The sequence below is a fragment of the Chiloscyllium plagiosum genome, unplaced genomic scaffold (assembly GCF_037043375.1).
Source record: "Chiloscyllium plagiosum isolate Xiang-an unplaced genomic scaffold, Cpla_swu_hap1 HiC_scaffold_5, whole genome shotgun sequence".
NCBI classification, from domain to species: domain Eukaryota; kingdom Metazoa; phylum Chordata; class Chondrichthyes; order Orectolobiformes; family Hemiscylliidae; genus Chiloscyllium; species Chiloscyllium plagiosum.
This window is the reverse complement of record NW_028270143.1, coordinates 11804728-11828416: the sequence shown is the minus strand read 5'-3', so window position 1 is coordinate 11828416 and position 23689 is coordinate 11804728. Positions and strand designations below refer to the sequence as shown.

At 40.4% G+C, this 23689-nt stretch overlaps 1 protein-coding gene across 3 annotated transcripts in view; it reads right to left on the bottom strand.

Moving 5' to 3' along the window:
* Positions 1–563: 563 nt before the first annotated feature.
* Positions 564–23689, bottom strand: part of LOC148149876 (ornithine decarboxylase-like) — a 97893-nt gene continuing 74767 nt past the window's right edge. For 2 of the 3 annotated variants that reach the window (XM_087987001.1, XM_087987000.1), the window contains exons 5-9: positions 17065–17199; positions 15158–15239; positions 14635–14718; positions 9962–10124; positions 6369–6529 (exon numbers count right to left, since the gene is read on the bottom strand). In XM_087987001.1, coding sequence (XP_087843127.1) covers positions 6384–6529; positions 9962–10124; positions 14635–14718; positions 15158–15239; positions 17065–17199 — 610 coding nt within the window. In that variant the 3' untranslated portion in view covers positions 6369–6383. Of the gene's footprint in view, positions 1452–1606; positions 1810–6368; positions 6530–9961; positions 10125–14634; positions 14719–15157; positions 15240–17064; positions 17200–23689 lie in introns of those variants that run through there. The other variant, XM_087987002.1, reaches the window with a different exon arrangement.

Here is a 23689-nt window from a genome sequence, read left to right as displayed (position 1 = left end):
CTAAAATATGTACCAGATTTTAGAAATCATCTCATAAAGCCTTCATAAATATGACAAACAGCAAAAGACGTGCAAACATGAATATTTGTTTTGCCAATTATAACACTTTGATTTGTATAAAACAGATGCAGAATACTTTCTTTAATGACATGATGTAATACAAGAAATTATGGGAACGATAAGTTATTGAAATCTTTACTTCAGTTGGTCAACAGGTTACGAATCACCTCGTAGATTTAGATTATGATTAATATACAGTGCACTACGAGGAGTAGGAAAATGCACAGTACTATCCTTTTGACATAAGCACAATCTTGCACAAGTGTTTCTTTAAATGATGATAAATGATAAATTCTAAACATTTAGTAAAATCCCGGAATTGAATGCTTGATGATTAAAATAATCACTTTCACCTTACAACGTAATAGAAGACAAGAGAATACTAAGCTGGGAAAATGTTGGAGAAAGCGTAATTCTTTCCATTAGTTTGTTGATGATGAAATTATCCTATTAAATTAACTTGTGTCCATTAACATACATTTAATTTTGAAAATCAAACAGTGTAGCAGAAGAAAATTTATTTTTAGAACTGCTTTTCTGGCTTTCTGACGATTCATCTGGATGGTATAACTCGGAAAGTGAAAAATTGTCATAACAAAGAAGCTAAACATTTAACATTGATTGTTAGCAATTTAATACATCACAGTATATCAGCAAGGTGTAAATTAAAGCCAAGCTAATGTATGTTTATACAAATGTTGGAGGAATAAGAATTATTTTCATCACTCATATTGATGATAAAAGGGATATCATCACTGTTTCAAAAGAGAGAATTCTTGTTAAAATGTTGCAGATCACACCTAGAATACTCTGAACCGTTTTGATACCCTTATCTAAGGAAATATACATGGCATTGGAGACATTCACTACACTTATTGCAGGTATGGAAGGGTCACAGATTGAGTACATTGAGTCTGTACTTATTGGAGATTAGAAGGAGTGGAGGTCTTATTTAAACAAAGTTCTTTAGCAGACTTGACACAGGAAATGTAAAAAGGTTGTTTTCCCTTGTGGGAGATTATGAGAACAGAGGGCATAATCTCAGACTATGGGACATACATTTAAGACAGGGATGAGGAGGAATTTGTTTTGTCAGAGGGGAGTAAATTTGTGGAATTCTTGATCACAGGCTGGATCATTAAGAGTGTTGAAGGCTGGGAAAGACAAATTTTAGTCAGTAAGGGAGACAAGGATTTTAGGGAAAAAGCAGGCAAATGGTGTTAAGGATTATCCGATTAGTCTTGATCGCAATAGGTGATAAAGCAGCAACGACGGGCTAAATGGCTGCTTCAATCCTAAATCTTATTGTCTGATGACCAGATTGAGTCTCTTCATCATCCTGTTCTTCCACTGGAGATTGTATTTCTTTCTTTATACTCTGAAGGGTTTCCCTGTGTGGAAAATTTCACAGATTAAATCCCAAATATCACTAAACATATCTGTGTAAATAAACTGTGCAAAGGAATCTATTTGCAACAATAAGATGTAACATAATATCCAGCATCACAGTTTCTAAAATTATGGAGTGCCATTCTCTTTTCCTTACCAGGCCTCCTCTGACATTGCATAGTACGTTGGGGCTGCATGAAAACCATTGAACATGGTTGAGATGCTGATGGTGTATGCTCCATTGTTTTTAAAGAGCAACCAGTCTCCAACCTCCAGTTCAGGCAGCATCCAGGCATCGGAAATATGATCCCTTGAATCACAGGTGGGTCCCCAAATCCTGGTGTTATCCAGGGAGTGTTTCTGTGAGAAATAAATACCAGGTCAACTTTCTTAAAAATGTAATCTGTGGGGAAGTGAATGGAAAAATAATGTGGAGAGATGTAAAACGTAAGGCTGATTGACTACCACCCATTTTGCATCAGCACGCAAAGACAAGATCCTGTATGTGTTGCTCATTGCTATTTCCTTTCTCATTGCTATAAATTTATGGGTTCTCATTCCTTTGTTAATGACTGTATGAGCATGTTTAAGTTACAAAGCTAAATACAGATGGCGAAGGCTGTTTCCCAGCTGAGTTCAACTTTACATTAGGCCCCATGTCACTTGAGAGCATTCTCCTATCTCCTGAATACTCCAGAATTTTTTTTATGTCCTAGTATCTGTTCATTGTTCAGATTATCATGAATCATTTTCACATATAGATAGGGTGATTAAGAAGGCATTTAGCACGCTTGCTTTCATTGCTGAGACCTTTAAGTATAGAAGCTGGGACATTACGTTGCAGTTGCACGGGATGATGGTGGTTGGTGAGATCTTTTCTGGAGTACTGTGTCCAGTCTGGTCACCCTGTTATAAGAGGGATATTATTTAGCTGTAGAGGGTTCAGAAGACATTTGCCAGGATGCTGCTGAGAATGCAGGGCTTGAGTTATATGGATAGGCTGGGACTTATTTCATTGGAGTTGAAACTTTATTGCTGGAACAGCACAGCAGGTCAGGCAGCTTCCAGGGAACAGGAGATTCGACGTTTCGGGCACAGGCCCTTCTTCAGGAATGAGGAATTCCTGAAGAAGGGCCTGTGCCCGAAACGTCGAATCTCCTGTTCCCTGGATGCTGCCTGACCTGCTGTGCTGTTCCAGCAATAAAGTTTCAACTTTGATCTCCAGCATCTGCAGACCTCACTTTCTCCACTTATTTCATTGGAGCATAGGGAGTTGATTGAAGTGAGAAAGGTTGATAAAATAATGAGGGGTACAGATAAGGTGAATGGCAGGTTTCTTTTCTATATGAAGGAGGATTTTGAGATGAGGGGGATTATTTTTAAGGTGAGAGAAGAAAGATTTTAAAAAGACATGAGAGGCAATTCTTTTCCACAGAAAATGGAGCATGTGTGGAATGAACTTCCAGAGGAGGTGGTGTGTGCAGATATAATACAGCGTTTAGAAGTCTTTCAGGTAAGAACATGATACGGGCCAAGTGCAGACCGGTGGGAGTAGTTTAATTTGGGAATATAGTGAGCATGGACTAGTTGGACTGAAAGGACTGTTTCCATGCTGTATGATTCTGTGTCTCTATCCTTGCATATTGCGTTCTTGCACTGAAGTATTTTGTGCTTAGGTTCCTTTGTCCATCGTTGTTTAATGCAATAAGCTTGAGAAGCAGAGGTGGGCCATTCTGCCCATTTAGTCCGCTGCATCATTCAGCATGTCCGTGGCTGATCTGATGATCCTCAGCTCTACTTTCCTACCTTGTGCCCATGGTTTCCTTTCTGATCAAAAATCTGTCTGGATTAGACTTGAATATACACTGAACAATCTAATCTTGACCTGTGTGGTAAACCTTTCCATAGATACACCATCCTCTGACAGAAAAAAAGTTCTTCCTCATTTTTGACGAAAGTTAAGACTCCTTACTCTGAGATTCCACCTTCTGGTCCTAGACACTCTCACAAGGAGGAAGAACCTCTTCATGTTTACCCTGCCAATCTGATATGCTCCGATGAGGTCTCCCCTTATTCATCAAAATTGCCAAGTATTAGTGTCAAAAATGATGCATTGGCAAAATAGCCCTCACCCTGACGCATTGCCCTCCACGCCTTGACAGTATTGATGACTGTTGGGCTCCGGCAGTCTTCCTTAACTGTCCTCATTATTGTCTAAGAACAGCAGGCTAATAAGGGGGCATCTTGCCTGAGATGTGGGCCTGGGCGAACCCTCACTCAATCATTCAAGTAAGATAGCAACGAGCTTAACTGATAGTTTTTGATATTTGGGAGGCTCACTCCTCCCAATCTGTAAAGTAACTGCAATTAGTCAATTTAATTAGGGGCCGCTTGTGATATCAGATAATAGAATTAAAACAGCTGTTTGGTCTTCTAAATATTTGCTGAGTAAAAAGCAGAGGAAACATTCACATAGGAAACAACAGGCGGGGCAAAATGTTCATTTTAATGATGGCTATCCGACCTATCCAAGAGATTGGAAGTGCCTCCCATTTACGAAGGTCCTGCTTGATTTTGTCGAATAAATGTGCAAAATTGGCTTTAAATAGCCGATCAAAAACGGGAGTAATAAATATACCTAAGTTAAGAAAGCCCTCCTGCGACCCTCTAAAGGGGAACCAAGATCCGCCTTCAGGATCAGACACACTTGGGAGACCGAGGGCATGGCCTCTGACTTCGCAAAATTGATCTTACAACCCGAGAAGCCACCATTCAAAGGGGGTACTTACACATCCTACAATCCTACTAACCATCCCAACTGCCCTCTCAACTTCTACCAGTTAGGGTCACGCCACATATACCAACCACCCAGTAGAGACAAAAAAAAACACCCAAGAGCAAGGTTAGTACTATAAATAAGTAAACTAAAAATAAATGTCACCAGTCCCTTAACATAGAAATCAAAGATAAATACTCTATCTGCCCCGGACATCATTTCACGCAACTTATTACCAGAAAGGAGACTCCACCAACTCATTGTTTAAAAAAAGCAAACCCGAACAGCCCTGTCCTCTACGCCTTTCAGCTGTTTAACTTAAGTCAATGTGTCCACAAAGTTCTTCGCTTTCTCTGATGAGTTGAACAAAAGTATGAATCCATTATGATTGATCCGAGGCACTGCTGAATATCTTAAAGAATGCTGGATGCCAAGCTCTCTCAATCTCCTCTTGATGCCAACCTAGGACTTCCTTTTCCAGACCACTGATGCTGAGAAGTCCTGAAAAAACATGACCCTGGAGCCGCCACATACCAATGCCCTCTGATCCCTCCCCTGTTTGTCTTTATCATGATGGAACCTTACCAGGACAGAGCGTGGGCACTGATCCGCACCTGGTTTTCGTGCTGCGATCTGGTGGGCTCTCTCAATTGTTATCCTACCCTTTTCAACCTTCAACCCAAGAAATTCCAGAAACCACTTCTTGAAGAGCTCCGCCGGCTGCTCACATTCCGTACCCTCTGGTATGCCAAAAACGTGCAGGTTCTTTCTTCTGCCTCTGTTTTCGAGATCGTCTACCAGATCCAACAGACCATGGACCTGTGTTTCCAGGGCTTCAATCCAGCTCTTGGAGGCGTCAGTCTCTGGCTCTACCCCTAGCCTGGTGCTCAAGCTCATCACTCCTTTTTCCCCAAGTCTTCCAGCATAGCAGATACAGGAGCCAGCTTCTCCTCAATTTTTTCCTGGATCTGCTTCCCCAGGACCTCGAGATTTAGCAAGCTTCTCAACCAGGGTCTAGTGAGTAAGCAAGCCCGCTACTTCAGAGGCCCCGGCCCAAGGCAAGCTTCTTTCGTTGGCAATTTCCAGCTGCAAGAGCATAGGTAAATAGATTTTTTTTTCAGGTTTCTAGCTCCTTTACTGTGATTTTACTCACAGTTAAGTGTTTGGGATGGGTTCTGGCTCTGTCATGTCGATGTTGCAGCGCGGAGCCCAGCAAACGTGATCCTAACAGGATTCTACCATCTTGGATCCCCATGGTCACGTTATTGACTCCTTCTCTGACATATGTGTCAACGGATAAAGCTTTCCTTCCTTCTTAAGAAGGAATATTACCTACTCAAATATTCCCTTTATGTCAAAGAGTGCATTTTCTGGCAACCACTTAATGAAGCAATTTCAATTCATCTTGAATAGTTTTAGGGTTAGGGCTAACCTCTACCTTTACTCCCATTATCACAGCTTTTAAATTGCCCTCTGAAAAATATTCCTAAATATCAGGGAAGCTTCTACAATGCAATGTTTTTATGTTATTTCTATGGTCCTATATGTGATCCAGCACAACATCAGAGGTCTGTTTCTGTATTGGACAAGCTCATCTTCTACTGCAACCACCGTCCATATCCTTGTTCTCTTGACTATTTCAACACTGTCCTAGCTGGTTACTTCCACACTCTATAAATGTGAGCTATTTCAACACTCAGCCTCTTGTTCATCCTTCACACTGGGCCTACATTGGTCCCGAGTCCAGTAATGTTTTGATTTTAAAATCTTCAACATTGTTTTCAATTCTTCAATGGCCCCATTCTTGCTTATTTCTGTAACCATCCAGCTTTGCATCCCTCATTGATCTCTGAGCTCCTCTGATTCTAATTTCCTTTTTTATGTTCTTTCTTTCTTACGTAAGTCTGGTTTTAATTCTTCCAATATTTTCAGCTGGAACTTCAGCTGCCTTGGACTTAAGCTTTCAAAGTCCCTCAAAAAACAGCACACATTTCCCAATTTCTCTATTTTAATCTCTTTTAAGAAGCTTCTAATAACCTAAGTCTTTGAACATGTTTTTATTCACTTCTTGTTGGTGCTAAATAAGTAGAAATAATTGATCTTCAGAAGGCTGCAACGATTTACAACAATAAAACATCATTCTTATATTATACAATGCTTATATTATAAAAGTCTTTTCTAAAACTCTTACTTTATAGAGGATTGGCTTCAATAGGTCACGATATTTTGCAAAGTTACAGAAAGAACCATACAGCCCATCATTTAAATAATACATCATGGTCTTCTCATTCCCGGCCTCCTCATCTAAGGAAAAAAGAATTGAAGATTTATTGAAAGACTCACAAATAGATTTCTAAATTGCCATTGTGATGGTCAAAAAGGATTATGAAGGTAAAGAAGAAAGTTCTTCTTCTTTGTTGACATTTGTGCCATCTTGTCTCCCACAATCAGGAAAGATAATTGGTAGAACAGGTGCCTGATTTCATTTTAGTTTCTAATGTTTTCCATTTCTGGAAGGAATTGTCTGCTTGAGTGCTGCCAAGATGCAGCATCACTTCTCGGTTGTCATTGTTTACATGGGCTGCATGTGTCCAAATTACTGGATTGTGAACTAGAAAGATTTAATGACAGTAACAAATAAGTGGAAAAGTACTCTATTGGTTCATTTTGATGTTGCACTTAACAAACAGTGCATACTCTTACCCTCAGCTGACACGTCTTTTCATGCGAATTACAACAGGCTACATTCATCTGGTGTGTACAGTTTGAAAGGTTGGGGAAACAATTTTCATTGTTAGTTTGACAAAAAAAATTGGATAAATACTTGTAAAGAAAAGAATTATAGGGTTATGAAGAAAAAGAACAGTGGGGAATGAAACTAATTAAAATGCCAGCACAGACTCCAATGGAGTGAATGGCCCCATTCTTTGCTATATAATTTTATGCTGGGTGCATCAGATGCTAGTCTGATCCTGTCTGTTTCAGAAAACACATAAAATAAGTTACTGAACAATAATCAAGGAGTAAGAGCCTGACCAATTTTATAATCAGATTGCTATCCCTTGTTACTGATTTCCACTATTGCGAGGCACTGCATTTTTGACCAAGATTTCTGAATCCAGCCTCTTCAGAAATGTGGAGCATACCAAATATCAGCACCCCCCTTTGTCAAGGAAACCAAGCCAGCTCCCTTATGGCACTAGATGGCATATTCTGGTATTGGTTCAATCACCAGCATATTCGAATACTTTGGGATATTTAAACAGTTTTCCAGTATGTTAGTGAATGAATGTGAATTGGTGAGATGGCATGATGGTGGAATGGCAGTTTGGCAGCTGGATGGTTTGGTGAAGTGTTTGGCGGTATTGGGTAGAGTCGCAGTGAGTTAGGTTGAGTTGAGGAAAATGGGATGAGACATATGGTCAATGTGAGGTTTTGGAGGAGGGCCCATAGGGTTGGAAGGTCAAGAAGGCAGAGGTTTGAGGAATTTGCTGGTTCAGAGGGAGCAGGTGGATAGACATAAGTCAAGGTTCAGCGAACGGGTGTTGGGTTCAGGAATGCAGGTTATCGTAAGTATGATTCTTTTCTTCTTATACTGATGTTCCACCTAATTCTTTATTCATGCAAAAGCGACTGTGGCAGTGGCAGCGGGGTGACTGGTGAGTTCGGAGCGTGTCTGTAGCAGCAGTGTCTAGGGGGCATCTGGCAGAGGAGCAAGGATACAGCAGAACATCAGCTGCATTCATTGAGGCAACATCAGCCCAGTGGCAAAAAATGGTGCCTGTGGAGCAGTGCACTGACACCACTGACAAAGCAGTGGCAGAAGGATTATGGACTCCCTTTAAGTATATCTTTTTTTTTGTTATTCTTAAACTATTTTAAATGGCACTAGATTATGGTGACAATGGAAACTTTTCACTTGAATTTTACAGTGAAAAATATAGTAAAATAATGAGACAATAAAATCCATCTGTTTGTCCCTTTTATTATGAGCAAGAACAGCTAATCTTTGGATTCCTTTGTATTCACCTTGTTAGGTGCTTCCATTAAAAAAAATAGAATCTTCCTTTTACAAAGCTATGTTGATGCTTCATGTTAATCATGTTATGAGTTTCTATCAGTTGCTATAATCTCCTTAATAATGGAATTCAGCAACTCCCCAAGGGATGTTAGGCAATGGCTACCTACTTTCTTGAACAGAGATGTTACATGAAATATGTCCCAATCTGGTGGCATCCTTCCAGAACATAAGGAATTTTGATTAAACCTAAGATGAAAATCCATACATTCACTACCTCAGCTGAGATTTTATAGTAGTCCTAGAAAGCAGGCACCCAGTCCGGCGGTCTTTTCAGTCTTCTTGTTGCTTTCTGACCATCTGTTCTCTCTTCTAGGTTGCTCCCTCCCATTCAAGCTTCATTTTCAAGTATCTTTGAGAAGTCTTCTTCAGTGAAGACAACTACATAATTACAGCTCCACCATTTCCCTACTTCCCATTATCAATTGATGTGCTGAATTCCAGAAGTGAGGCAAGGCTGACAACTCTTGACATCAAGACTGCATTTGACTGAGTGTAGTATGAGGGGGCCCGAGCAAAACTGTAATCAATGGGATAACAATTTGGATCCGAGCGGGCGAGATTTATTGCTCCAGTTGCTCTTGAGAAGGTGGTAGTAGACTACCTTCTTGAACCACTGTAGTCCTAGAATATACCAAGAATGCTATTAGAGAGGGTGTTCCAGGATTCTGATCCAGAAACATTGAAGGAATTGTGAAAAATTGCCAAGGTTGATGGTAAAAGCCTTTAGAGAAGAATTTTCAGGTGGTGTTCCTGTGTATTTGGAACCTCATTCTTCTAGTTAGATGTGGTTTTGGGTTTTGAAAGTGCTGACTAAGGAGCTTTAGTGAATCTCTGCAGTGTATCTTGTAGATGGTGCACACTGTGCCACTGAGCATCAGTGGTGGAGAAAGTGGATGTTACGCCGATCAAGCGGGATGTTTTGTCCTGAATAGTGTCAAACTTCTTCGGTGTTGTTTGATCTGCACTCAGTAAGAAAGTGGGGTGAGTTCCATTACACTCTTGTGGATGGTGGACAAGCCTTGGGAAGTCAGGAGACGAGTTATTTGTACATAGGAATCCTCACCCTTGATCTGCTCTTTTCCCTATTGTATTTAGTTTACTTCCTGGAGAAAGGTCAGTGGATCCAAATTGTTATCTGTGATTTCTTCCACTGATGTTACCAGACCTCCTGAGTGTTTCCAGCAATTTCTGTGTTTGTTTCTAAATATCAGGTAAGTAAGTTAGATCTCTCCCAAAACTCACTAACTCAGAGATGGAGACGTTTGCACAGATCCTGGCACATGGCTCAGTGGTTAGCACTGCTGCCTCAGAGCGCCAGGGACCTGGTTTTGATTCCAGCCTCAGGAGTCTGTGCATACTCCACATGTTCACCCTGTGTCTGCATGGGATTCCTCTGGGTGCTCTGGTTTCCTCCCCCAATCCAAAAATGTGCAGGTTAGGTGATTCGGCCATGCTAAATTGTCCATGGTGTTCAGGGATGTGTAGGTTAGGTGCATTAGTCAGAGATAAATATAGGATAATAGGGGAGGGTCTCAGTGGGTTACTCTTTGGAGGGTCAGTGTGAATTTATTGGGCCAAAGGACCTGTTTCCATACTAGGGATTCAATGATTCTATGATCCTAAAATTTTCATCTTTTGATGAAGATGAAAATTACCATTGGAGTTGGGTTGAGACTTTTCAACTATTTTTCTAGCGATGATATTCACAACCAGTGTGAAAGGTGAGGTCACATAATACCGGCCTGGTTCAGCGATTATCTGCACTTCAGTTTTGTCAGGAAAATAAATATCCAATGCAGGATTGATCTCTGCTGCTACCTAAAACGAGGAAAAGAATGAGAGATTATGGTCAGATAACTAGCGTTTGGATTTAATTTAAAAATCACATGATACCAAGCTATAGTCCAACAGGTTTAATTGGAAGCACTAGCTTTTGGAACACTGCTGCTTCACCAGGTGGTTGTGGATAAAGGAGCAGCGCTCCAAAAGTGAGTGCTTTCAATTAAACCTGTTGGACTATAACCTGGTGTGGTGTGATTTGTTTTAACTTTGTACACCCCAGTTCAATACCGGCATCTCCAAAGCAGGATTTAATTTAGTTTGATTTAATTTATTATTGTCACATACCGAGGTACTGTGAAAATTACTGTTCTGCATGCTAACCATGTAAATCATACCTTACATAAGTACATCAGGATAGTAGAGCAGAATGCAGCACATAGCATTCCAGCGAGGGAGAAGGTACACAGAAAAATTAACTCTAATATGTGAGAGGTCTGTTCATAAGTATGATAACAGTGGAGAAAAACATGTTCTTAAATCTGTTGGCTTTAAGCAAATTAATAGGGATAGCATAAATGAAGTTCTCATGGAATTTAATGAAGGATAATGCATTCATGTATTCCATCATTCATAATTAATTATTATTTGACAAAGTGTGACATTAACTCTGCAAGTTACATCCAATAAAAGCATGTTCTCCCTTTCCAATCCAGTCGCTGTTTACCAAGTGCTCCATTATTAAATCTTTTTATAATGGACTCCAGCATTGACCCCACTATTGTTGTCAGGCTAAATGACCTATCACTCCCTGATTTCTCTCTACCTCATTTATTAAATAGTGAATAGCTGGTGGTCCTAGCACTGATCCATGTCGTAGCCCACTGGTCACTTACTAGTATTCAGAAAAAGACCAACTTATTCCTCCTGTTTGTCAACCAGTTCATTATCCATGTCAGTTACATTATACTCCAACCCCATGCATTTTAATTTTACTTGCTAATCTCTTACAGTCGGCTTTCAATAAGGTATCATGTAAATCCAATTAAACCACATACACTGGCTCCACCTTATTAACTCTGCAAGTTACATCCAATAAAAGCATGTTCTCCCTTTCCAATCCAGTCGCTGTTTACCAAGTGCTCCATTATTAAATGTTTTTATAATGGACTTCAGCATTGACCCCACTATTGTTGTCAGGCTAAATGACCTATCACTCCCTGATTTCTTGTTACCTCATTTTTATTATATAGTGAGGTTACATTAGTGACCTTAGTGTAAATCCTAAATGGTGATGCTCTAATGTGATAAGATTATGACCTCTTGTTTTGGATAGATGTGCAATTATACCTTTGATTAGGTTGATCAAAAAATATTTGCCAGTGAAATGTCAATCCATTGGGTTCTATAGCTCTTTAATTGTTGTCTTAAATGGAGGTGTTCACCAAAAAAATCATTGTGGGACACAAACAGTTTATACAGTATACAATGTCCTCTGTATTAACACATAGCTGCCTTTATTTCTGCAGAATGAGTATTTATCCACTTCAACCAGCACCTAATGCCACATTTTACTATGTTTAGCATAGAATTTTATGTATTTGACCATGATCAACTCAACAAAAATCAATGAACAAATTGAATCCGGAATAATTTGTTAAATGCATTTGCACACACCTATTTCCTAACGTCATCTGCACTCATTGCTTTTGAGTAAATTAGGGCAAGAAAAATAATTTAGAAGATAGTGGAACTTATGGATATGTTAGGCATAAACTTTCATGATTGAAAGTGTATTTTTACAGCAGCCTTTCAGGTCAAAAAATTTGAACACATCAAAAAAAGGCCAATTTTACTTTCAATAAATTTTTGAAGCTCCGTTTCAAATGAAGTGCCATAAATTTGACACCGCCTTCAATTTAAAACAGCATATTATTCTTTACTTTGGATAAATATGTTATGGTAATAATCCTGTGAAACAGAATATGCATACTGCCACATTCAAATAGCTGTTTGAATGGAATGCCAAAATTAGGTTAGGCCAATTAGCATAAAATAAAAAGAATTAGGCTGTAGGGCCAGGGATGGGAGAGGGGTGATGGAAAAAGACTCCTGTTAACTGGTGTATAATTGCAAAGTTCCAATTGCAATCAATTCAAATTCTCTTTTTGGGTTAAAAAAAAAGGTACTGTCCATGAGGATTCAGTTACAATGGTAATTCATTCTAATTTTAGTTGCATTAAGTCATGTGGAAACAAATATTTCTTTTACACCTCGTGATTGAATTGGAATTTCAATTGAAAACACAATTAATTTCATGCAGTCAAAATATTAATTTTACAATGAAATGCCTAATACATGAATGTTCCAGCAGGACTTGTGTTATCACATGCCTCTGGAGCAGCTGGGTCTTGAAGCCAGGCCTCCCGGTTCATTCCGGTAAAGAATTCATCAAATAATATAACCAGTCTCCAATTTATTTTAACCAATAACACATCTACTTTTTCTTACTGAAACCTGTTTAAGTAGACTAGGCACCCCCGAGCCTAGTTTTTATGATGATAGTGAGCAGAGTCTTGGCCACTGATAGGAATAACCTGCACGGACCATTTATTAACCATTTATTAAAGTATTCCAAACAGTTAGCACATTTCAGTAAACTTGTGATTGCTGTATCAGTAGGTGTTGTTTCTGAATCAATCACATGACATTTAGTTTTCCATTGTCTAACCCACAGGACTAACAGAGTCTCAGAAAATGATAACTTGCAAGTAATTTGCCATATTTACCTCGCAGTTTCAGGTCTTGGTCTCCTGCTCTTTCAAATCTGCTGAGACCCCAATGCTTCCCAGTGAATTGTACAGCCATGCTACTGGCATATTTGCACCTGGGAGGCACATGTAAAATAGGACGATGGTAAACGATCCGACTTTCTACTCAGTCACAGCCCCCCGCCCGTCAAAAGGAATACATTGGAAAGATGGAGCATTGTGCAGCCTGTTCCCTCACAAACCAATCACTAGCCAAATTAAATGTCTGTATACAGACCTGCTGTAATACAAAGTAAGGCTGAGAAAGGTGCAACGAAGAAGGCAAGCCCACCATTTTATCATCCCAGCTATAAAAATGGGAAGGAAGGGCGTAATCTCCACTAGTGGCTGCTGTATTCCAGTTGAGGTTCCCCACCCCCAGGACATTCCTTCCCCTTTCACTTTAGTCTCCTAAACCTTGCTGTGCCTCCCCTTCTTCTCAGGCTTTCTAAAGTCCCTGATCCCTTCTTGACAATCAAATATGAACTTGCTATAGACTGGTATATATGTTGGTCTTCCTTCTCAGGACTACTCAGAAAAAACTTTGAAGATTAATTCAAGAGTAAAAGGGTAAGTGGAGCTGAAAACAGAGGGTAATGTGAAGTTTAAAAGAGCAACTGTGTGTGTATATGTGCTTGTGTACACACATTCAGTTTCAAATGTTAATAAAAGAATATTAATGCAACTTCAATATTATTTTAAAGCTTTGTATTCTATGTTGAAATGTATGTCTTTTGTGTAGTGTTTAGATTTTAAACTAGTGATATTTTTGTATAAGGTTTACAAATTAATTCGTTTAAACTTTCCAGAACCATGAATTTTAAAGCAAATGTGTCAGGGAGCAGGTGACTGCAAGGATGCCAAATGTTAATAGGAGTCGAGAGTGTGATGTTGGAAAAGCACAGCAGTTCAGACATCATCCAAGGAGCAGGAGAATCGATGTATCGGGCATAAGCCCTTCATCAGGAATAATCCTCATTCTTATGCCCAAAATGTCTATTCTCCTGCTCCTTAAATGCTGCCTGACCTGCTGTGCTTTTCCAGCACCACACTATCGACTCTGATCTCCAGCATCTGCAGTCCTCACTTTCTCATCAGTGTTAATAGGCGTTTCCTAACACTGAGGAGGTTTACAACGAGAGAGAAAACACCAAGCGTCAGAATCCAGATTTTGCAAGTTTTGTTTTGATATCGTTCAAATGTTTTGGTTCAGTTTGATGGAAACCTGATCGGGATTGAAAGTTTGTGCAGTTTATCCTCGACAAGAATATTGTTCAATGCAGTTAAAGAGAGTAAATGCCCCCAGTGAAATAGTGCAGTTTGTGAATCATCCATTCCAGCAATGTTTGTTTAGAATTTTGCAATAACTAAAAGTTGAAGAAAGTTTAGTCTCTTAGTTGTGGGAGTATTGATGGAAAAAGACTTCACAATCTACAGGGCAGGAAGTGAGAAGAAGCAGTTAAGTCAAATCTATAGATTGAATAGGAAGAAAAAGGTTCTTGATCAAGTATGAAGTGATGGTAAAAAAATTGGACTTTTTTTTGCTCTGTGTTTTGAATCTTTCGAATTTTATTGTGTTTGGATTGCTTGGTTTGTTAAATTCTATCTTTATTCTTTGTGTGCCTTGCATGCTTATGTTTCAATGAAAGCATGAACAAAATATAAGCAATCAAGCCAGGTATCATTTTGGGATTTGGCTTGTCCATCAGTAACATTAGCAGGGATCATAACTGTTCTACCTCTTCAAATGTAACTTTGTCTTCTGCAGTTCCTGGAAAACCACCTCCAATATCAAGTAAATACATCTGAAATCCAAGATGAATCTGTAAAATAGGGAAATAGGTATCCAATTTTGGCATAATAAATAATGATCAAGCATCAGATTTTCTGTGGTTTCTCATGCAATTATACGCCACGGTTAATGGGGTTATCACAATGCTGATGGTTATTGCAGTTTGTTGTCCTTCCTGTTGCTAATACTCTTTCATTTAACTCAGCTGGGTTCAGCAACTGCAATATAATCACCTGGATTTATCTTTAATGTAAAATTTACTGTTTTTATCTCAACCACCAAGTGTTGTAGTCTCAAAGTTCAAGAGGTTATAAAGTTTGATATTTTTTTATAATTGGAGCAAAGGAATCATTACAAAATAAATGCACTGATTGCTAAAATGACACAAACTGTTTTCGGTCTCATCATAAACGTATCATTGAAAATTTCTTTTCGTTCATCTTTCAAATGACATTCCAAGTAAAACATACCCCAATATCAAAGACAGCACGTGCATCAGCTATAGCCTGAGCATAAATCTTTGGATCAGTACAGCCACTTCCGACATGAAAACTGTGAAAAGAAGAGATATCATCAAGCTCCAACTGAAATCAAGGACTTTTAAAATTTGTTTCATGTGATGTATGGTTGCTGGTATTTATTGCCCACCCCTAATTACCCAAGTGTTGACATGGGCTTGGAGATAAATGTAGGCCAAGCTAGATAAACATAGCAGAGTTCCTTACCCAGATTTTGTGAATCAAATAGGTTTTGCAACAATCAACAGTGTTGAATTGTCAGCGTTAGACGAGCTTTTTTATCGCAGATTTTTATTGACAGCAAACGTCACTCTCTGTCAGAGTGAGATTCAAAGCCGTGTATCCAGAACATTAGTAAGAAGTTCTGGATTACTTGTTCAGTGACTATGCCACCACCTAAGGAATGTACAGACATTCATTTTCTATAAATGTGTTCAGCATCAGCGCACGGTTTGACTGGAACTCTTGGCCACACATATCATTTCTAAACTCAAATGTAGCTTGAACCTGCCAGCAGTGCACACAAAGATGCCCAAATTTCCACATTTCAAACTATAGCACACTGTATTTGCCCTTAATCTTCTCCATCTATTTCGGAATTCCACATTCCTCTCAGTACATGGGCTGCATATCAGAAATAGAGGGCTGCATTTTCCAGACAAGAGTCCAGAACCTGACCTCAAGTCGTTTTCTGGATCCAAGTTTCCTCATGGTCATTGTACAGGCGGCACCCAATTACTGGTTCATTTCTTCAGTCATCACCCAGCTCAGGATGGCAGCCACATTCAAGAGGCAAAAGCTTTATTGGCAGCCCCTATTAAATGGACCTCCATCAGCTGTCAATGTGGCTGTAGGCAGATTGATTAATAACTGAATGTACAAGATCCTAGTGCATGGTATACGGTCACGGAAGTGCTGATCAAAGAAGCAGCATAAACTACCTCAAATTTATGTTAGGAGGAGTAAATATCGGAGAGAAATGTATTCTTTCTGGAGAACAGCAGGAGGAAGCCATCCAGCCCGAGTAGTAGGGCACACATGACTAAAGGATGTTAAAGGGGTGAGAGGTTACAGTGTGGGATCAGTATCTGCATTGAGTACAGGAAGTCCCGCAATTCCTCTCTGATGTATCACAAACTGAGTGAGATGCTGGGCCCAGCTGACAGCCATGAAGTAGCTGCATGATCTGAACCTCACCACCTAACAAAGGAGCAGTTCTCGGAAAGTTTGTGACTTACATAATCCTGTTGGACTGTAACCAGGTGTCATGTGACTTCACTGAGCACAATTGGATTTCAAAACAGCCATTGCTCAGGAAAGCTGAGGACATGTGTGACATGTAAACCTCACCTGAAGGAAGGTCTCACTCTGCTGCAGCTTTTTGCGAACGTTGACTACTTGCTTGAATTAATAAATGCAAATGTGTCTTGTGATGGTCAGCTAGAGATTATTGCAGCCTTAAAAACTCTTAACACAATAGGGATAAAGAGTATGCAGTACCTGCCAGAGTAGTGGGAATGGGCAGCTAACCTCACAATTTTAATGCTAAGAGAGAAAGAGTGTTTACCTGTCATTGGCTTTTTGCAGTAGGGTCTCGTGTAAAAAGGCAATAAAATAAATAATTTTATATCACTTGCACATCATTTTAAATGGTGCAAATCTTGCAATTGAAGCAGTATCTTCCTACAAAGAGGGAATAATAACACTGATAAACTCTTACCTGGTGGATGTAAAATCATAAAAGCGAGCCAGTCAATTCAAGGGTACGTACATATAGACAATCAATGCTGGTTTTGCCAGCAATCCTCACTTCCCATGAAAAAGAATTAATTTAAAAAAAGCAAAAATATGTGTCCTACCTAACACCAATGGTATCCAAATTCAAAGTCTTTGCATATTCCATTAGCTGTCTGCACTCAGTTATTGATGCTCCAAACTTTTCACTCAAGGGCAACAGGGATGTAAAATCATTTACAGCAATGCGTAGAACCATTCTGAAACAGCAATAAGAAAATGAATTTAGCATTGCTGAATAAAACAGAATTGCAAGAATTATTTCAAACATGGAGATTAAACCAAACTAAATAACCTTGTTTATTACCTACCATGCCTTTGTAATGTCTCTCATACGTGATTTCTGCTCATCTTACAATGTGCATTCCTGAACAACTTGCCTGTCTGACAATAGGTTGGCACCTCTTACATTTATGCCATGTGTAGAAAGCCACTGTCCACCTGGATGAGCACTGGCAATCCAAATGTGTGCAGCTCAAACAGATGCAGTGGTAACATGGCAGAGAAGAAATATTAAACTGGAGAGGGCTCAGAAAAGTTCACCAGGATGTTGCTGGGAATAGAGGGTTTGAGTTATAACAATAGACTGGATGGGATGGGAGTTTTTTTCACTGGAGCTTAGGAGGTTGAGATTTAAGATCATAAGACACAAGAGCAGAAGTTAGACCATTCAGCCCATCGATTGTGCTCTGCCATTCAACCTCACTCTCCCTCTTTCTACCCATAACACTTGATCCCCTTCACAATCAAGAACCTATCTTCCTCAGTCTTAAATACACTTTTTTTCACTGGAGCTTAGGAGGTTGAGGTGTAAAATCACAAGGCACAAGAACAGAAGTTAGGCCATTCAGCCCATCAATTCAGCTCTGCCATTCAATCATGGCTGATATGTTTCTCAACCCCATTCTCCCACTTTCTACCCATAACACTTGATCCCCTTGACAATCAAGAACCTATCCATCTCAGTCTTAAATACACTTAGTGACCTGGCTTCCACCAGGTGATTCACCATTCTCTGACTGAAGAAGTTTCTCCTCATCTCTGTTCTAAATGTCTTACTTTTACTCTAAGGCTGTACCCTTAGATCCTAGTCTCTCCTACCAAACATTTCCCAGCATGCACTCGATCCAGCATTCAGTATTGTGTAAGTTTCAATTAGATCCCCCCTCATCCTTCTATACTCCATCACGAATAGTCCCACAGTCCTCAAACGTTCCTCAGATGTTGAGCTTTTCATTCCTAGGACCATTCTTGTGAACCTCCTTTGAACTGCTCCAGGGCCAGTACATTGTTTCTGAGATATGGCACCCAAAACTCCACACAGTATTCTAAACGTGGTCTGACCAGAGTGTTATATACCCTCAGCAAAGCATCCCTGCTTTTATATTCAAAATTAATGCCATCATTGCATTTGCCTTGCCAACTACTAATTCAACCTGCAAGTTTACATTGAGAGAATCCTGGACAAGAACTCCTAACTCTCTTTGCACTCACACTTCTGAAGTTTCTCACCATTTAGAAAATAGTCCCTGCCTCTATTCTTCCTACCAAAGTGCACGACCTCACACTTTTCCATGTTTTACGCCATCTGACAGTTCTTTGCCCACTCTCCTCGCCTGTCTAAATCCTTCTGCATCCTGCCTGCTTCCTCAATGCTACCTGTCACTCTACATATCTTTGAATCTTTTGCAAACTTAGCCAGAATGCCTTCGGTTCCTTCATTTAGATCATTCATGCATAAAGTGAAAAGTTGTGGTCCCAACACTAAGCCTTGTGGAACACCACTTGTCACTGGCTGCTATCCTGAGAAAGACCCCTTTATCCCTACTTTCCGCTTACTTCCAGACATCCAGGCTTCTAATAATGCTAGCACCTTGTCTCTATCACCATGAGCCCTTATCTTACAGAGGAGCCTCCTGTGCGGCATCTTGTCAAAGGCCTACTTGAAGTCCAGATAGATAATATGCATCGGTTCTCCATGGTCTGACATGCTCATTACTTCCTCAATGTTATGGTCCTGGTTCGCAACCACCTGATGAAGAGACAGCACCTCAAAGCTAGTGCTTCCAAATAAGCCTGTTGGAATATAACCTGGTGTTGTGTAAATTTTATCTTTGTCCACCCCAGTCCAACACTGGCACCTCCAAATCAAAGAATTCTATCAGATTTGTCAGGCATGATCTCCCCTTGATGAAACCATGCTGACTTTGCCCAATTTTACCATATACTTCCAAGTATTCAGAAATCTAATATTTCACAATGAATTCCAGTATCTTACCTACTACCGAATTTAGACTAATTGGTCTGTAATTTTCCATCTTTTGCCTTTACCCCCCCTTTTTAAACAGGGTTGTAATGTTTGCAATTTTCCAGTCCTCTGGGACCCTCCCTGATTCTAGCAATTCCTGCAAGATCACCACAAATACTTCCACAACTCTTCAGCTATCTCCCTTAGAACTCTGGGATGTAGTCCATTTGGTCCAGGTGATTTATCCACCCTCAGGCCATTCAGGTTTTCTAGCACCTTCTCCTTGGTGATGGCCACCATACTCAGCTCTGTCCCCTCACTCTCTTGAATGTTTGGAATATTACTTGCGTCTTCCACTGTGAAGACTGATGCAAAGTAATTATTTAGTTCCTTAGCCATTTCCTTGTTCCCCACTAATATCTCTCCAGCATCATTTCCAGTGATCCAATGTCCACTTTTGCATCTCTTTTGGCCTTTATATATCTAAAGAAACCTTACAGTCTTCCTTTATAGTACTGGCTAGCTTACCCTCATTTAATCATCCCCCTCCTTTTTTTTTGTTGCTGTGTTGGTCTTTGTAAGTTTCCCAATCTTCTGGTTTCCTGTTGCCCTTTGCAACAATGTATGCTTTCTCGTTTGGTTTCACGCTCTCCCTGACGTCCCATGTCAGCCATGGTTGCTTCATCCTCCCTGTACCGTGCTTCTTTTTCCTAGGGATGAATTTCTGCTGTGTCTCTGAATTACACCCAGAAACACCTCTCATTGCTATTCCACTGTCTTTCCTGCTTGGCTCCTCTCCCAGTCAATTTTACCCAGCCCCTCCCTCATACCTCTATAATTGCCCTTATTCAGCTGTAATATCGTTATCTCTGATTCTATCTTCTCCCTCTCAAATTGCATCGCAAAATCAATTTTTATCACTGCCTCCTAAGTGTTCCTTCACCTTCCACTCCCTTATCAGGTCTGCCTCATTGCACAACACTAAATCTAGTATTGCCTATGTCCTGGTTGTCTCCACCAAACATTGCTCAAAAGCAATCTCTTAGATATTCTACAAATTCCTTTTCTTGCAATCCACTACCAACTTGATTTTCCCAGTCCACCTGTATATTGAAATCCCCCATGAATACTGTAACTTTGTCTTTCCTATGCATCTTTTCTATCTCTTGGCGTATCTTGTGCCCCAGCTCCTGACTACTGTTTGGAGGCCTGTACATAACTCCAACTATGTTTTTTTTTACCGTTGCAGTTCCTCAATTCTACCCACACAGATTCTACACCATCTGACCTTACTTCATTTCTTACTATTGATCTAATTTAAGTTCTTACTAATAAAGGCAACCCCACCCGGCTGTCCACCAGCCTATATTTCTGATAGGATGTATATCCTTGAATATTCTGCTCCCAATCCTGATCTCTTGCAGCCACCGCATTATACTTGCCAATTTCGAACCATGCCATAAGCTCATTTACCTTAATCCTGAAACTGCGTTCATTCAGAGAAAACACATGGAACATAGAAAAGTACAGCACCGTACAGGCCCTTCAGCCCTAGATGTTGTGCCTGCCTTTTATCCTACTCTAAGGATACCTTCATTGTGCTGTCTTCCATGTGCCTATCCAAGAGTTGCATAAATGTCCCTAATGTATCTGACGACTACCACTGCTGGCAGTGCATTCCACACACCGACCACTTGAACAAAGGAATAACATTTGCTACCCTCCCGTCATCTGGTACGACTCTAATGGACAGTGAAGACGCAAAGATCACCATCAAACGCGCAACAATCTCTTACCCCACTTCCTGTAGTAACCGAGAATTCAATCCATCTGGTCCAGGGGGTTTATTTAATCTGATGTTTTTCAAAATTTTCAGCACATCCACCTTCCAAACATCAACCTGTTCTCGCATATCAGTCTGTTTCACGCTGCCCTCAGAAAATTCAATCCCCTCTCAATAGTGAATACTGAAACAAAGTATTCATTAAGGACCTCTTTATGTCCTCCAAATCCCAAGTGCAAGTTCCCTCCACTATCCCTGATCTGCCCTGCCCTCACTCTGGCCATCTCTTGTTCTTCATATAAGTGTAGAACGCCTTAGGGTTTTCCTTCATCCTTCCCGCTAAACTATTTTCATGCCCTTTTCTAGCTCTAAGTCCACTCTTCAGTTCCTCCCTACAATCCCCATTCCTGTCCACACGGGGAGCAAATCTCTTGAACCTGTTGAACAAGGACAGGGGAGGACGCTCCTGCACCTCTATCTCCTGGATCCCTCTACCTGCCTCACTCACAGCCACACCATCCTGTCCTTGACCACAGGCTAATTTTGAGTTAGTTAGTCTAAGGGGTGTGACTGTCTCCTGAAACACAACATCCAGGTAACTCCCTGATATGTCACAATGTTTGAAGCTCAGACTCCAGCTGATTGACTCTGAGCAGGAGTTCTTCTGGCAACCAAGATTCACTGGAGAGTTGGTCACTGGGAACCACAATGGGGTCCACCAGCTCCCACATCACACAGAAACAACACATCGCCTGACCCTCCATCTTTTTTTTAGTTTGGAATCTTGAAAAAACACTTCACTGTTTTTATACCTCTGCATGGGTGACCCTGTAGAGGTTTATAAAATCATGAGGGACGTAGATAAGATGACTACCAAAGGTCTTTTCCCCAGATTGGGGAGTTCAAAGCTAAGGAGCGTATTTTTAAGGTGAGAGAAGAAAAATTTTAAAAAGACTTGAGGGGCAACTTTTTTGACCCAGAGAGTGGTCAGTATGTGAGATGAACTGCCAGAGGAATGGTAAATGCAGGTACAGTCACAAATCTTAAAAGACATTTGGTTAAGTACATGAATTGGAAAGGTTTGGAGGGAAATGGGCCAAATGCAGGCAGGTGGAATTAGTTTAGTTTGGTAACATAATCATCATGGACTTGTTGGAGTGAAGGATCTGTTTCTATGCTGTATGAGTCTATGGCACTCTGTGTAGAACATCAATACTTCTTGGTCTTTGGAGAATGGAGAAACAGAGTGGTTGGATATATCAGACTCTCTGGATTCTTGTGGTGCAGAGAGGAATTGGCTGCTTCCAACTGTCCCTGCACGTCCCTGCACCCTCACTGCTATTTTAAGTTTGCAACTTACTGTCTCTCCAATTTGCTGTTCTTACAAGTTCATCAAGCACTGCCCACCCTCATCACGCTTCTCTCATTTCCTTCCCTTTACTTCCCCCTCATCCAGCTCTGCCAGCATTGCCCCTGCTGGCAGAGCTGGATGAGGGGGAAGTAAAGGGAAGGGTGGATCCCATTGTGGTTCCCAGTGACCAGCTCTTCTCACACCCCAGCATCTCACCATGCTCAAGTTTGCCAAATTCTCCAGCCTTTCTTCTCTCATATGTCTGCCATTTAGCCCCACTATCAATCCATGCACATACTGACATACCAATTTCAATGCCAAGGAGACCTTTAAATTATTTGTCATCTTGAGCATGTCATGTCAGTGAATTTTACTCGGAATCTGGAGGCCACCTTGGAACAGGAGAAAGAGGAGGTGGGGAAAACGTTAGAAGCAGGCATTCACTTTTGACAGACTGTTCAAGAGGGCTTGTGGAAACTCTGCTCCTTATGTAATAACTTCACTTTGCCACTCTTACTCTATCCTTTCACTGTTTTGATGCCTGTAAATTTCCTTGCATGTTGGCTGCCAGTGTCTTCTCAAATCTTTTCTTTGCTGTTCTTACAATGTTATACTGCTTCCTTATATTTGTATACTCAGTGATAGTGGAGAATCACATTAAGTTCATATTCCCAGTTTAGGAGAGAGTTGAACAGTCAAACTGAACTTTCACTCCTAAATTGAAAGTTTTCATATGGGCTTTGATGGACATCATCTGATCATTCGCACTCACTGTTCAGGAGCAAAAGTCAAGAATGATAATTTGACAAGTGTCATAACTTGCAATTACATAGTGCCTTTCAAAGCAGCAAATATCTCAAATAATAGAATCCCTGCAGTGTGGAAACAGGCCCTTTGGCCCATCATGTCAACACCGACCCTCTGAAGAATAACCCACCCAAAATCCATTATCCTACCCTATTTTACCTATATTTACCCCTGACTAATGCACCTAACCAACACATCCCTGGACACCATGGGCAGATTAGTATGGCCAATTCAACTAACCTGCAGAGAAAATGCTGGAAAATCTCAGCAGATCTGGCAGCGTCTGTAAGGAGAGAAAAGTGCTGACATATCGAGTCTAACTGACCCTTTGTCAAAGCATTTTCTCTTTTGGTTTCAGATTCCAACATCCGCAGTAATTTGCTTTTATCAACTAACCTGCACATGTTTGGATAGTGGGAGGAAACCAGAGCATGCAGACACAGGGACAATGTGCAACTCCACACAGACGTTCACCTGAGGCACAGAGACATTCGCCCGAGG